Consider the following 13,923-nt stretch of genomic DNA (forward strand, 5'->3'; position numbering starts at 1 on the left):
TGCGTCCTGGGCCGTGCGGGGCTGAGGGCTAAGCCTGGCACCCTCCTGGCCACAGTCAGGCCAAGGGGGCAAAACGTGAGGTGACCCCGGATAAGGGCAGGCAGGTGCTGGAGGTTGTGCATGGGTGGAAGGGGAAGATGATGTTTGGGGAGCTAACTGTCTTCTTCCCTCCCATTTCAGATTATTTCTCCGCATATCTTGGAGAATACAGACATGTGCTTTCTTCCCTGGAAGCCCTCAACTCTGCTGTCCTGGCTGCCATGGACAAAACCAAGCTGGTAAGACTGGGGTCATAGGAGGCTTCTGCAGTGCGGTGCTGGGGTGACAGGGCAGATAGGTTGGTAACAGAAGTCACAGTGATTTAGGCTTCTACCTTAGCATTAGACCCTGTGGAATATGTCCCATCTGTGTTCATAGAAGGCCGTGGGCAGCAAAGGTGGTGTCTTCCCAGTGTGTCAGGTTACCTCTGTGTGCCTTGGAGGTCCTGACGTGCAGCAGGTGCTGGAGGAGGGAAGGATCCTGATGCTCAGGACACATTGGTGGGCTCTGCTTCCCAGCATGGTTCCAGTAGGGGTTGTCCTTTAGCTCCTCTCAGCCTGCCCTGAAACGCCCTTTCTGGGAGCATCGCTCTTTCTCCTACTGTGCAGCAGAAAACTGTTCCCGTGGGCTTCAGGACAGTCTTGGAGGTGGCCTTGGGAATGGGCTGCAGTCCCAGGCTCGGGACAGGATCAGCAGGTATCAGCCCAGGGTAAGTGAAAGGTTGCTGCCCAATGGTAGCTGGGCAAGGTCCCAGGAGCTGAGAAACGGGAGGAGCTGCTCTCCTCTGGCCCCATGTAGGAGCCTAGGCTCTCACTGCTCTGCGCTAGCACTGGACTGTAGAAATGTCTAATTCCTCCCAATTATGAGACTTTCAGCCTGGGAACATATGATACTGACACAGCTCCCCCTTTCAAGGTCCTCATGTTCTCAGAACACAACTACCTGCTCCGCTTTGGGGCTGCTGCCTGTCAGGGCCCACCTGAGGCACAGGGAGCTATTACCAGTGTTTGGGATTTTGGGATGCTCCCACAAGAGTGACACAGTCTAGAGGAGGAGATGTTGACAGCACAGCCACGACTGGTGTGAGGCTGATGCTTGTGGTGGTCGTTGCTCTCTGGCCCCTTTACCCTGGTGGTACCAATCACCAGAGACTGAGCGGAATGAGGACTTGCCCAGGTAACTATGGTCAAGGTTGAACACTTGTCTCCTCTGCAAAGATGAGATCCCAAACTCACAAGATTGCCCAAATCCAGTGAAATGGGGCTGAAATGGGTCCTACCACCCAACCATGGTGGGACTACGCATCTGGAAGAGTCAGTGTTATGGCCAATGTTTGCAAGCCAGGTGGTTGCAAAGCTTGCAGAGCTTTTTCTTCCTCTTTGTGGTAAATTCTCTCCTCTTTTCGCCCAAGTCTCTGTATGCTCTTCGTCCTCAGAAGCACTCCTGTAGCGCCTGCTGGGCTCTCTGTGCTCCCCTGGGAACCTGGGAGCCCTGCAAGCCGAACACCAGCAACCTACTGGGTGCAATGGCAGTCAGGAAGGGGCAGCTGCTGGAGAAGGGAGTAGTGCAGATGGCAGCCACAGATATCGGTGCTACATTGCCAAGCCACGGCAAGGTCTTGCCTCAAGCACGTGTGAAGTGAAGCAGGGACCTTGGGTTGAGTTGGTGCCAGACTTACCCTAGACAACTGAAGCTCAGCCTAGCCCATGCTCATGGTTGGGAATCACCATGAGCAATCCCATGGTTGGGAATAACCATGCTGGGGGTTGATGCTGTGTGACAGCTGTGGGAAGGGCTGGCCCTTGCCTTCACTTCAGATTTCCCTGTTAGGTGCATCCTGTGAAGTGTGTGACTTGTGCTCATGGAAATGGATAAAAAAATAGGATTTTGCACCAGCAGCTGAGGCTGCAGGGCTCTTGTGGCTCAAGTGAGCTGCGAGTGTATCCGAGAGGCTCCTTTCTGCTCGGCTGCGAGGAGGGACCGGGCCCAGGCACCCTTTGGGATGCTCTAATCCTTTCTCTGATTAGGCAGAGAGTTAATGGTGCCGTCACAGTGGTGGTTATACAATGTCAGGTGTGGATTAACTACGTCGTAACTGAGACCTCCAGGTGTGGGCTATGTGTGCTGCCAGTGCTCCTCAGGTGTGGGACAGAAGCCATCATGGTCAGTATAAAGGTGACACCCTCATGGATTGGGGATGGATGTGGATAAGTCCTGGTGGATTGACAGAGATACCTGTGTTCCAAATGGTAGTGTTTGAGAAGCAAAGCTGTCCCCAGCTGGGGGACTGTGGCTCTGCAGACCGTCTGGGGCTGTCCTGCTACCCACTGCTGCAGCAAAGCTGCCAAGAACTTACCAGGAGGATACTTGGGCTAAACTTCTCCACATCAGATACCTGCTAAGGGCTGACTCCTCTGGGGTGTTTTGGCAAGGATGAGTCAGGCATTACAGAGAAGGCAGACAGGGAAAAACTATTCGATAACTTATTGGTACAGCAGAGAAGAGAGGGGCAGGAGGTGCAGGCAAATCATCTTCAGAGAGGTATGCTTGCTTTCACTTCATTTTTTTATAATAATTTTATTATGTGTTCATGTCTTTCTCCAAGGGATAATACAATTACTGCCTGCTTTGCAGTATTAGCATAATGTATTCATTCAACTAATAGTTTCTGGAGTAAACATCCCGATGAGCTTTACGACACACACTGCTCTGGGGACCATGTAGTCTGCACCTTGACCCACTCATTTTCTTAAATGAACTTCTCATTTTTCCTTAGCTCCGTCTGCCCCTCTGTTTGAGCTCGAGCACTTGCTGTCTCTGGGCTCTTGCTGCTCACCGAATCTCCTTCCAGGGATGGTGACAGACTCGGCATGAGCAGACAAGAGGCTCCCCAGGTTCAAGTGCTGGGTTGCAACCAAATTCTCTTTGTGCCATTTCTGTGGGCTGTGGTGTTTTTTCTTGGCTGGCATTTGCAGGGGGCAGGATACATAGCAGAGAGCATGGTCGGGATTTTTGTTGCTTTCTGTTGGAAGGTCAAGCCCTGGAACCCAGAGCCTAGCAAATGGAGCTAGGACTTCCGATGTCACAAATTTTCCCTGGAAAAGGGAAACAGGCTTTCTCTGTTGTAGCCAATTTTTGCGGGCTTGCTTTTCCACCTGTTTAGGTCTGGTCAGGGCTACAAAGAGAGAGAATGGGATGATTTGTGGGAGACAGTGTTCTGGGACCTCGACAGAGCTGCGCTCACAGCATTGCTCCCGTGCTGGCGATATCAGCCCCATGGCAGACGTGGCCTGGCCAGGAGCTCAGGATTATCCTGCCTTGCACAGTGACCCTTCCTGGAAACTAAAGTTTTGTTGAGAATATTGTACATGTAGGCAGTAAATTTGTTCATGACTTCTCTTGCAAATCCAAAGGTTGGAAAAACAAATCATTAGGTGTTCCTGTGTTCACTTCCTTCCTCTGCATTGGTAGAAACACTGTAATAGAAAGAGCCTTTTCAGGAGGGGAGATCTCCTCTTCCCCTGCCTTCAAATTCTCTCACTTCCATTGGTGTTTGTAAATATTACCATTGATACCTATGCCACAATATACTAAATGTATCTTATTCCATCACTGAACTTGGCATTTGCAATGATCAGGGCAGGCAGTGATCTGTGGAAATATCTTGGGAAAACAGTTGGATATTTCTTTCAGGGAAACTGTATGCTAAAATATTCCTGTTCCTGCCAGCTAACTGTTTCTGCATTGGCAGGAAGGATGTGGCCACCTATCTCATTCCATGTCTGAAGTTTAACTACTGTCATAAGAAACCATTAAAACTTCCCAAAAACATATTTGCAACAAGCCTTGGCATAAACAGAAAATAGCTTGGCAGAGGCCACAAATGTCTTTGTGCAGAATGAGGCACTGCAGGAGCGGTTCTGCTGGGAACAAGGTGGGCTTCTCTTCCTGCCCATTGCCACCCGTCAGGAATCTCTGAGCCTGGAGCAGACGCTTGAGACCTGGATATTGGTCAGTGGAGCTGGAAATACCTGTCCACAGCAAACCAACTCTCTCTCCTTTTTGCTATTTCCTCCCTTCAAAGAATCTCTTCTTTAGACAAAGTGCTGTATACTGTCCGTTCAGCCAAACATTTTTATTGAGATTCTGTTTTCAGATAGGTTTGAATGCCTCACTGCAGTACCTGATAAGAGGGTTTGCTGTTTCTCCCCAGGTGAGCTCTGCCAAAGGGGTCATCTGGCAACTGAGCCACAGTGAAAGTAGATTTTCAGTGGGATAAGTGGCCACATACTTCCTGCCGCTGGGGAAGTGGGAGCATTTAATTTGGAAATGTATTTATAAGTTAGTTTGCAGGAACAGGAAGATTTTAGCATACCATTTTCCTGTAAGAAATACCTGTTTTCCCAGTGGAGTCTACATTTTCAATGGACTCCCTCCCCGGCATCTCATTTTCCCACTGGTACAAATGGGTGGACTAGCGTTTGGTGTCCGAAAAATGTTTCCTCGGACCCCAAGCACAAGCTGTGTCAAGGGAAGAGAAATTTTCAAACTGGGGGTTGAGGATGAGGTGGTGAGGAAGCATTACCTGGCTGCATCCCGGAGGGAGCCCAGTTCTGAACTTGATGGGCCCTGGGGTTGGGAGCTCTGGTGCTTTCTGCTGGACTTTCATGATGCCTTCCTGAGAAGCGCTCATTTTCACGGTTCCCTCTCGTAATAGCACTCCTGCATGTCCTGTGTTTGGTCAGGAGAGAGTTGGGAAGGAGCTAGCTTATCGTACATGGTCTGTGTTTGGGTTGGGTCCTCAACCCATGGCATTGGTTGGCACTTTGCCCTTGAAGAGCAGTGGATGAAGGGGATGCACTGACAGTTGTTTGAGTGAGCGTTGCTCTGTGAGGAGGACCGTATCTGAACCTCCAAAAAGGTCTAGTTTGGAGCCTGACCCCTCTCTTAGGATTGCATATTGCTGAAGGTGCTCTTATAGTGGCAGCCCAAGGGTGTCACAGCATTATGCAATACATAGGGGCAGCCCCAGACATGGGCAGATGATGCTCCTCAGGCCTGCCTAAACAGTGGGTTGGACCGTGGGCAGAGCAGGACAGGGTGCTCGTCCCCCTGAGCCCAGCGACCCAGAGCTACAGGGATGGGAAGGCTGCCTGAGAGACAAAGCTTATGTGCCCCTGGCAGCAGTGAAATGATGTCTGTGGGGGCAGCTGCCCCTTCGCCTGCCCCTGAGATAAAACCTAACCTTCTGCTGAAACCTATATTCAGATAAATTGCTTTGGTGCAGCACAAGGCTGATGCAGAAAGGATCATTATTAGGTCTTCCCTTAGAAGATCCGTGAGGTTTGGGCTTCAGCTCGCATACTGTTTTAGCAAGAGATGGCTGCAGCAGGCTGTGCGCTGGTCTTGAAGCAGCCACAGCTTGGCCTCCTCAAGGTCACCTGAACGTTGCTCAGAGCTCAGCAATTAAGGCTGCTTTGGAATGAGAAGGACTGGGAAGTGCTGTGAGGCTGGCTGGTGGCTGCAGCTGCTCCCAGCACTCATCCTTTGAACAGGACCAACTTGGTCAGGGAGGAGCACGGAGCCTCAGCGCGAGGGGAAATATCAATAGGCTGAGGCAGTGGGGGCCAGCCCTGCAGGAGGCTCGCCAGGCAGTGACAGGGGCCAGAATAACATCTCATTAAGCAAGTCAGTATTGCTGCAAAGGCAGCTTGGTGCAGGAAGCACTCTCAGTGAAGAGAGAGAGGTGAAGACATTTGAATTCTGGACCGTTTCCAACTGAGGAACAAAATGGGTTGTGCTGGTAGGGATTTCAGTGCACACTATACAGAGCCTGGGTTATGTAGCAGAGCATTGAAGGCAGAAGAGTGCCAAGTATCTGACCCAGACAGATGGATTTTGGCATTTGAGTGGTGCCCCAGTGTGTTTTGTCAGAGTCTGCAGTTGTGCAAAGGCAGATGATAACGTTTGCAGGGTATTTCAGAAGTTGCCCAATCATATTGGAGAGACGAGAAGGCAGCAGATAGGTTTAAAACAGATATTGGCACAGTTCCTTGAGTTTGGATCTTACCATAGATCCATGATCAGCAAAATCAGACAAAGACATGCTAGGACAACTCTCAGTGCAGCTGACATCAGGTGTTCTCCTCAATTTATCTTAAGAGTAGCCCACACAACTGTCCCACCATCTCATAGACTGCAGTGTGTCTCAGAGGCACAGTGTTAGTGTTCCCTGACAGTTCACCTAAAAATCAACCGTGTCCTGATGGGGAGCCGGCAGACATCCGAGGAAGAACTTCTTTCCTGTGAGGGTGCCAGAGCCCTGGCACAGGCTGCCCAGGGAGGCTGTGGAGTCTCCTTCTCTGGAGGTCTTCAAAACCCATCTGGATGTGACCCTGTGCCATGTGCTCTGGGTGTCCCTGCTTGAGCAGGGGGTTGGACTAGATGATCTCTGGAGGTCACTTCCACTTCCATTCCATCCACCTCTCCATCCACTCCACTCCACATCCATTCCACTTCCATTGCTTCTGTTGTGCGATTGTGCGATTGTGTGACATCCCACCACTAACGGTGTTTCCTCACAACCAAATTACTGCCCCGTGGCTTGAGAAGCCTCAGGCTGCTGCAGCCTTCTGCTGCCGCTCAGTCACTGACTGAGGTGGTGGCCAGATCAGACCCCACTTAGACCTGCTGCAGCCACTGGCAATCACTTTATTTCAGTGCATCCCTGGAGGACAGTGTCACAGAGCCAAGAAGAAAGCCAGAGGGAGGCATGAGAGTAGAGGACTCGGGAGGCGGAAGAGCAAACACGTGTTTGTAGGGATAAGTGGAGCAGAAGGGAAGCTGTTGCAGCCCGTGTGGGCAAGCATGGCCATGTAGCTGTTACCCACCTCTGTATCTCTGTCGCTAGTTAGTCGCTGTCTGCGTCTGCGGGTGCCATGGACTCTCTTGGCCTGGGCTGTGCCAAGACTGGGTTTTCTGGTCAGCCCCGTCATGGACATTGCACTTGCATCTCCCCACATCTGAAGGGACCTAGTGGCTGGGAGAGTGCAGCGTACCGACCAGCCCCACCAGGTCCTGGGGCATCAGGCAGTGCCTTTGTGGAGCTCTGTTCTGACTGGGGAAGGTGCCTGCAGGTGTGGTGGGAGGAACAGCATGGGAAGACTCCACATGTCCTGCAGCTTGGAAGCCCCGTGAGTATCAGGAACCAAAGGTCTTTAGCACATGCAGGCCTGGGGGGGGGTTGAGGTAGGAGATGATATGTTCAGTACTGGCAGTTATAGCCAGGTGTAGGTCAGCTGGTCTAGCCATAGGAGGCAACGTAACGGTGGTGTAAACTTCCAGGACAGCGTCCTGCAGTGTGGAGAGCGTCGAGCTGGCTGCTCATGTACCTCCCCATGAAGCACATGGACCTTAGCCCAGCAAACACGTTATTTATTACCTGTGTGGGCACGGTGTCCTCCTCAGAGGCAGAGGGCTGCGGGGAGGCTGAGGGGCAGGTCTCCATGTTACGTGTGCTCTCATTGCAAGGGCAGAACCAGCAGACATGGCTTGTGGTCTGGTTTCCACAGCACTGGTGCAGCAGAGATTGGAGTTTCAATGATGAAATGCCCACCCTGTGCTGGGAATCCCTGCCTCCCTTGCCCAGAGCTGTCCCCTGTCCCTTGGGGACATCTGACAGTGCTTCTCCCCTTCCCTGCAGCAGTACGAGAACTCCTCCAAGATGGAGCAGTTCCTGACCCGCTTCCTGCTGCGAGAAACCGTGTCCCAGCTGCAGTCATTGCAGACCTCCCTCGAGTGTGCCGTGGACATCATGGAGGAGCAGGCAGGACGGGAGAGGTAACGTGTGCAGGGTGGGACACACAGTGGGACAAGCCCAGCAGTGCATTGTCTCCCATCCAACAACTTCCTCCGACTCCCCTTTGAGTCTTATTCTTTCAGGAAGGACGTAAAGAAATCAGAGACCTTGACTGGCCTGCGGTCAGGAAGACGATATGGGCGCAGAGGGCAGAAGAACATCTGCTTGTCCTCTGTGGACCCCTATTCCGGCATGCTGACAACAGGTACCTGCGGGCAGGGGAGGAGCCATCCTCATAGCCCTGCCACCCCTCAGGTCTGTGCCCGGGCTCTGTGTTTCTGTACCTACCCCGTGGCACAGCACAGCGGAATGTTGTCCAGGACAGAGTGTGGATGGTCCCACACAGGAGCTGCGTGGAACTTCTTTAGGATTTTGTATCTCTTGGGCACTGGGGAGAAATTATAGGATGAGACAATCAGGTTTTTGGTTTAAATCAGCAGTTTAGAAGCTTTTGCCATTTTCTCAGGCATTTTCAATCAAATTAATTAAGCACCACCCCTGGCAATAAAAGGATAGTGGGATTTCCTCCCCAGCTACAGGGTGCACAACATGGCGAGGCGTGTCTGTGTGGAAGTGTGGACTGGGTGAGTGAACAGTGAGATGGATTGAGAACTGGCTGGATGGCAGAGCTCAGGGTGGTGATAAATGGGGCCGAGTCCAGCTGGAGGCCTGTGGCCAGTGGTGTCCCCCAGGGGTCAGTGCTGGGCCCGGTGCTGTTCAACTTGTCCATCAATGACCTGGACGAGGGCACGGAGTGCACCCTGAGCAAGTTTGTGGATGATCCCAAGCTGTGTGGAATGACTAGGACTCCAGAGGGCTGTGTTGCCATCCAGAGGGGACCTGGACAGGCTGGAGAGTTGGGCAGAGAGGAACGTCATGACGTTCAACAAGGACAAGGGCAGGATCCTGCACCTGGGCAAGAATAACCCCAGGCAGCAGTACAGATTAGGAGTTGGCCTGCTGGAGAGCAGCTCTGTGGAGACGGATTTGGGAGTGCTGGTTGACACCAAATTAACCATGAGGCAGCAGTGTGTCCTTGTGGCCAAGAAGGCCAATGGGATCCTGGCTGCATCAGGAGGAGTGTTGCCAGCAGGTCAAGGGAGGTGATTCTGCCCCTCTCCTCAGCTCTGGTGAGGCCGCTCCTGGAGTATTGGGTGCAGTCCCGGGCTCCCCAGTATAAGAGGGATGTGGAGCTTCTTGAGAGGGAAAGCAACCAATATGATTAAGGGACTGGAGCGTCTATCGTGTGAGAGAAGATGCAGTGAGTTGGGCCTGTTTAGCCTGGAGAAGAGAAGGCTGAGAGGGGATCTGATTAATAGGTACAAATACCTGAAGGGTGAACATAGGGAGGAAGGGACCAAACTGATCTCAGCGGTGGCCAGTGATAGGACAAGGAGCAGTGGGTATAAAGTGAAACACAGGAAGGATGAACTTCTTTGCTGTGAGGGTGACAGAGCCCAGGGAGGTTGTGGAGTCTCCTTCTCTGGAGATCTGCAAAACCTGTCTGGATGTGGCCCTGTGCCATGGGCTGTAGTTATCCCAGCTGGAGCAGGGGGATTGGACCAGGCTCTAGGGGTCCCTTCCGACCTCCAGCCTTCTGTGGTTCTGTGATTCTGTGTCTTGCCTAGTTGTTTTTCTTGGGTCTCCCCTAGAAGACTGCAGGAGCTCCAAGGACCTGCAGACCAGAGGTGGCACCTTGCTGTCCTGGGGTAACAGTGCCAGTCTCAGGATCCCTTAGAGGAACTGTCTCTTACCACCTGTTTGGAGATTCCTGGCTCTGTTGGACATTTAGCTGGGCATACATGTCCTCATAGATCTGCCACAAGCCGCTCTGACCATCCTGACTTTCTTGTATGGGAACAAAGAGTGCCTGAATCCCTTACATGCAAAACCACACGGCACTTCTGCCAGGCTTTGCTCTTGCTGCTGTCAGTAGTGTGGAGCACCAAACTGAGTAGCATTGATGGGGCCAGGATGCCGCTGCCTGGGTGGTGACATCTCTCTGTCCTTCCTGCTTAGGCATTTGTGTTGAAGACAACAACGAGTGGATGGCACAGATTAACCGGCTCCAACAGCTTATTGAGAAACTGGAGTGCAAGGTGTGTGACAGAGGGAGGTGGCAGGAGGGGCTGCCCCTCACCTTGCTGTGATCAGATCCACGTCCTGCTGTTTCAGTCCTGACGTCGGCCCTTATAGAGCTGCAGTCCAGCAATGCTGACTTGCAATGTGTCTCATCCCTTGCCATTAATGCCCGGGACCTGCTGTTCCTCTCTCAGCTCTGAAGGCTTCCCCCTGTTTCTCCTGTAAGTCCAGATCCAACAAAGCAATCTGGCTGCACAGATATGGGTCACATCCTGCCCTGGCTACCAGAGCCAAGCTCTCTGGAGCAGTGCACCAAGCTAGGCTAGGTTTGATCATCTCTGTGTTTTGTGTTGTGATAAAACTGTTGTGGTGACAATGATTTTTCTGCTAATGTGAAATGCAGAGCCCACGCCTGGAGCCTCTGAAGGAGGAAGCAGTGAGCAAGGACAGAGATGATGTAAGTCCTGCCCCTGAGCCTGCTGATGCAGACTACACGGTAGTGCTCAAAGGTCCCCTTGCGCACACATGCCCTGGGGCTGGGGCCACGTGACAGAGCTTCTGGCTTTGGTCTGGGAATGGATTCACTGCCCTAGCACTGGCTGGGATGAGGATTGAGCTGAGCTGTGAACTGAGAGGAATGTGGTACCCTCTCCTAAACAGGATCCCGAGGTCTGTACCTCCTCAGGCAGTACCTATGGCCAGGAGCACCTTGGGATGAGCTTCTGCGTGCGAGTCCCCCAGTGTCCCAGGTTTGCTCCAAGCCCCCTTAGGCCATGCCAAATCCCAGAAGAAAAGTCCCAAGGCCCAAACCCCACATGCGCCTTTCAGCTGGGAATGTTCCTGCCGCGCTGCATTTGCTTGGCACGGGATGGGAGGCAGGAGAGCCAGGGCAGCCCTGGTGTGTGTGCAGGGGGCTGTGCCTGACCCTCTGTACCGCTGTGGCTGCTCCTCCCTTGCAGCACCTCCTCGTGGCCAAGAGGCAGATCTCGGTGGTGAAGAGTGGCATTGAGGAGTTTCGCCAGGCGTTCAGGTCCTACGTGGAGGTCACCGCTGCGCAGAGCAGCTGCCTACAGTAAGTGCTGTGGGCAGCAGGGCTGTCGGTGGCACGGCCAAACAGGGAACCTGCGTTTTGCTGAGTAGGCAGCGTTCCTGCTTTGGGATGTAGTCATAACTCTTAGCACAGATGTCTGCATGACATGGGTCCTGAGCTTGCAGTGATGCACAGGTCTGGGAGGGAAGGCTGCTGACGATGGTTCTCCATGGCATGACCTGGGATGAGTACGCAGGATGGCCCCTCAGGTTACCGGTGGGCCATTGGCACCAGCTCGGATTCAGCATGCCGAGGCTGGATTTGGAGCAGTGTCACAGCCGGGCTGTGCTGCTCAGCTGCGCAGGACCCTCCTGCCTCCTGCTGCAGCTTCCCCAGTAAGAGGAACCACTTGTTAGTGCCTGGCAAGGAGGGGAAGGAGGTTTCAGTGCCAACCACAGCTGCCACGAACGGATGTGGCATGTGTGTGTAAGCAGGTGTGCTCCTCGCTCTGGCTTTGAAGGCCTGAAGAGGAAGGGGGAGGGCTCATGTCACGGTTTCCCCTTCACTAAAATGTGTGCAGGGCTGCTCAGATGTATCAAGGGCCACTAAAAACTAACCTGCAGTGTAAGACCAGGGCTCTGGCTGCAGCACCAATCCAGAGTTCACAGCAAACTGCTGAGGATGGAGCCGCAGACTTGACTTGAGTGTCATGCCACAGCCAGAGTATCCTGGCAGCTGCACAGCTGCCCCTTAAGAAGCTCCTTCTTTCTCCCACGGGAGGTTTCAAGGGGAAAATTCTTGTTTTAATGCATGATTTTTTTTTTCACTTTGACACTGCAGGGAGTCTTTCTCAGGAGAACTAGCTGTTTTGACAGCCAGGTGATTTTGCATGAGCCGGCTTTCCACGTGAGCCCGAGTGAAGCCCAGGGAGGTGCTGCTGTCCTGCTTCATGGCAGGAATTTTAAAGCCTTTTGTGGCCCCCATATATGGGGCCACGGTCTCATTGCTGCTGGCTTGGCCATGACTTGCTTTGCTTTTTCTTTCTGGACTTGGCTCCTCCACACTGCACCAGGCTCTGAGCAGCAGCTAGGGGAAGGTCCTCACCGTTTGGAATAACCAGCACTGCAGCTTCATGCAGCTGCTCCTGCTTGCTTGCCACCACACCGTTTGCCCCTTTGCCATGCTGTGGGATGGAGAAACCTCAGCCCTATTGCAGGTGCTCCAGCAGGAGGGAAGATGGGAAGTGTGATTTGGGAATGGACATCTACTTCAGGGGCTGTTAGGGGCATCTTCGTGGTTCCCTGGAACAGTGTGCCATCCTTAGCAGCTGTTGTTGGTGCTGCTACCCTTCAAAATCCTCCTTCTGAGGAGGACCTCAGGTAGCACAATGCCCATCCTTCCTGAGGGTGCAGAGCCTGGCGCTGCTGTGCTGGGCACCCCTTTCACCCCCGCTCACCAGGCCCTGTCTCAGGACTTTTCCTGTCCCCACAGTGTGTCCACCTGCAAGCTGACCAATGAAGCCTGCTTCATCCTCTACGAGTTCTGGCAGGATGTGTCTTCATGGAGAAGGTGGGAGACTTTCATTGTGTGTTTGCTGGGGGCTTGGGTCTAGATGATCCCAGACAGTCTGGGTCAGGGAGGCTAAAAGGCTTTGTGGCCTCCTCCTTAGAGTCTGTCCAGCGCTCCCATCTCAGGGATCATCAGCGCACCTTGTCTCAGTGCCCCTGCTGATGCTGGCAGAAGAGGCAGCTGAAGGCCCTGGATTTGGGCCGTGGAGCAGAAGCAGATGCACTGCGTCGGGCAGTGCAGATGCAAATCATTCCCGCGTGCATGGGAAGGGACCCCTGCATGGGCCTCCTCTCCTGCAGCCCTCCCTGGGCTGGAGTGAAAGCTCCCGGCACCATTCTCACCCTGCACAATCCTTTGCAGCCACTTGCAGTCCAGCCACAGCAAGACCTTCCAACGGTCCGTCATAAGCTTGCTGGAGGCGCCAGAGCTGCTCACCACCATGCTCTTCCCAGGTGAGCAGGGCTGTGCGGGCCGGTGTGGCAGCGATGTGGGGGTCTCGGCTGGTGGCCCTGCTGGCCCAGCTGGAGTGGCTGTGTCCAGGCTTTGTTGTAAGGCTCAGAGGTGCAGAGACCAGATTCCCGGGATGGACCTGTACCTGGGAAGCTGGCAGAACTTTGAACAATCAGTGAGCAACTGGGAAAGGGTGGCAAGACCCAACTAAGCCTCAGGCTGCTCCCCTTTGGATCTTGCCCAAAATAAGTAAAATGTTGATTAATTTGGAAATTATCCCATGCCTGTGGCCTTCTCCTTGGCCAGCTGGTCCTGCTGACTCTGTTCCCTATGCTCTTTGGAGGGATCTGCAGCCTGCAGCTGCTGTGGGACAGGTGTCTCTGGTGGTGACAGTGTGGGGAGCCAGGCCGTGCTGCGAAGCTGGGTCCCTGGCATGCAGGACCATGCAGGGAGCCCGTGCCTGGAACTCTCGGCTCTCCGTGAGCAGGAGAGCAGGAGACAGAGCCCATGGCTCTCTGTCCCCCCTGCCATGACAACGGCAACGTCGCTGCTATGCCTTCCCTGACCCTTTCCCTGCTTCTCTCTGCAGCTTCCTGGTGGATCATGAACAACAATTAGGGGGCTTCGGGAAGTGGTCAGCACGTGCAAGGAGCCGGCGCCCTCGTCACGGCCGCCTCTTGCAGCGCGGTGCCCACCTCCATGCGCCCCGCTACCGGCTCGCCCTGTCCCTGTCCCCCTCATTCCCCAGGGGATTTAGTTGCCTCCTCACCACCACCACAGCTGTCCTTCAGGCAGACGGGGCGAGGGGCCGTCCTGCACCACCCCCTGCCCTGCACTGCCCCCCGCTTCTGTCCCTGAGGTGTGTGGCCCCAATAAAGTGCTCCGTGACTTTGAT

At 53.7% G+C, this 13,923-nt stretch overlaps 1 protein-coding gene across 1 annotated transcript; it reads left to right on the forward strand.

The window, feature by feature from the left end:
* Positions 1-207: 207 nt before the first annotated feature.
* NECAB3 (N-terminal EF-hand calcium binding protein 3) lies at positions 208-13,659 on the forward strand. The gene is made up of 9 exons (XM_026042494.1): positions 208-278; positions 7,742-7,878; positions 7,981-8,102; positions 9,917-9,996; positions 10,383-10,436; positions 10,939-11,051; positions 12,501-12,578; positions 12,939-13,030; positions 13,618-13,659. Exons 1-9 carry the CDS (start codon positions 261-263, stop codon positions 13,644-13,646), a joined length of 723 nt encoding a protein of 240 aa, XP_025898279.1. The 5' UTR covers positions 208-260; the 3' UTR covers positions 13,647-13,659.
* Positions 13,660-13,923: the final 264 nt, after the last annotated feature.

Source organism: Nothoprocta perdicaria, unplaced genomic scaffold, assembly GCF_003342845.1.
Source record: "Nothoprocta perdicaria isolate Ctin4 unplaced genomic scaffold, notPer1 scaffold_305, whole genome shotgun sequence".
Classification (NCBI taxonomy): Eukaryota; Metazoa; Chordata; class Aves; order Tinamiformes; family Tinamidae; genus Nothoprocta; species Nothoprocta perdicaria.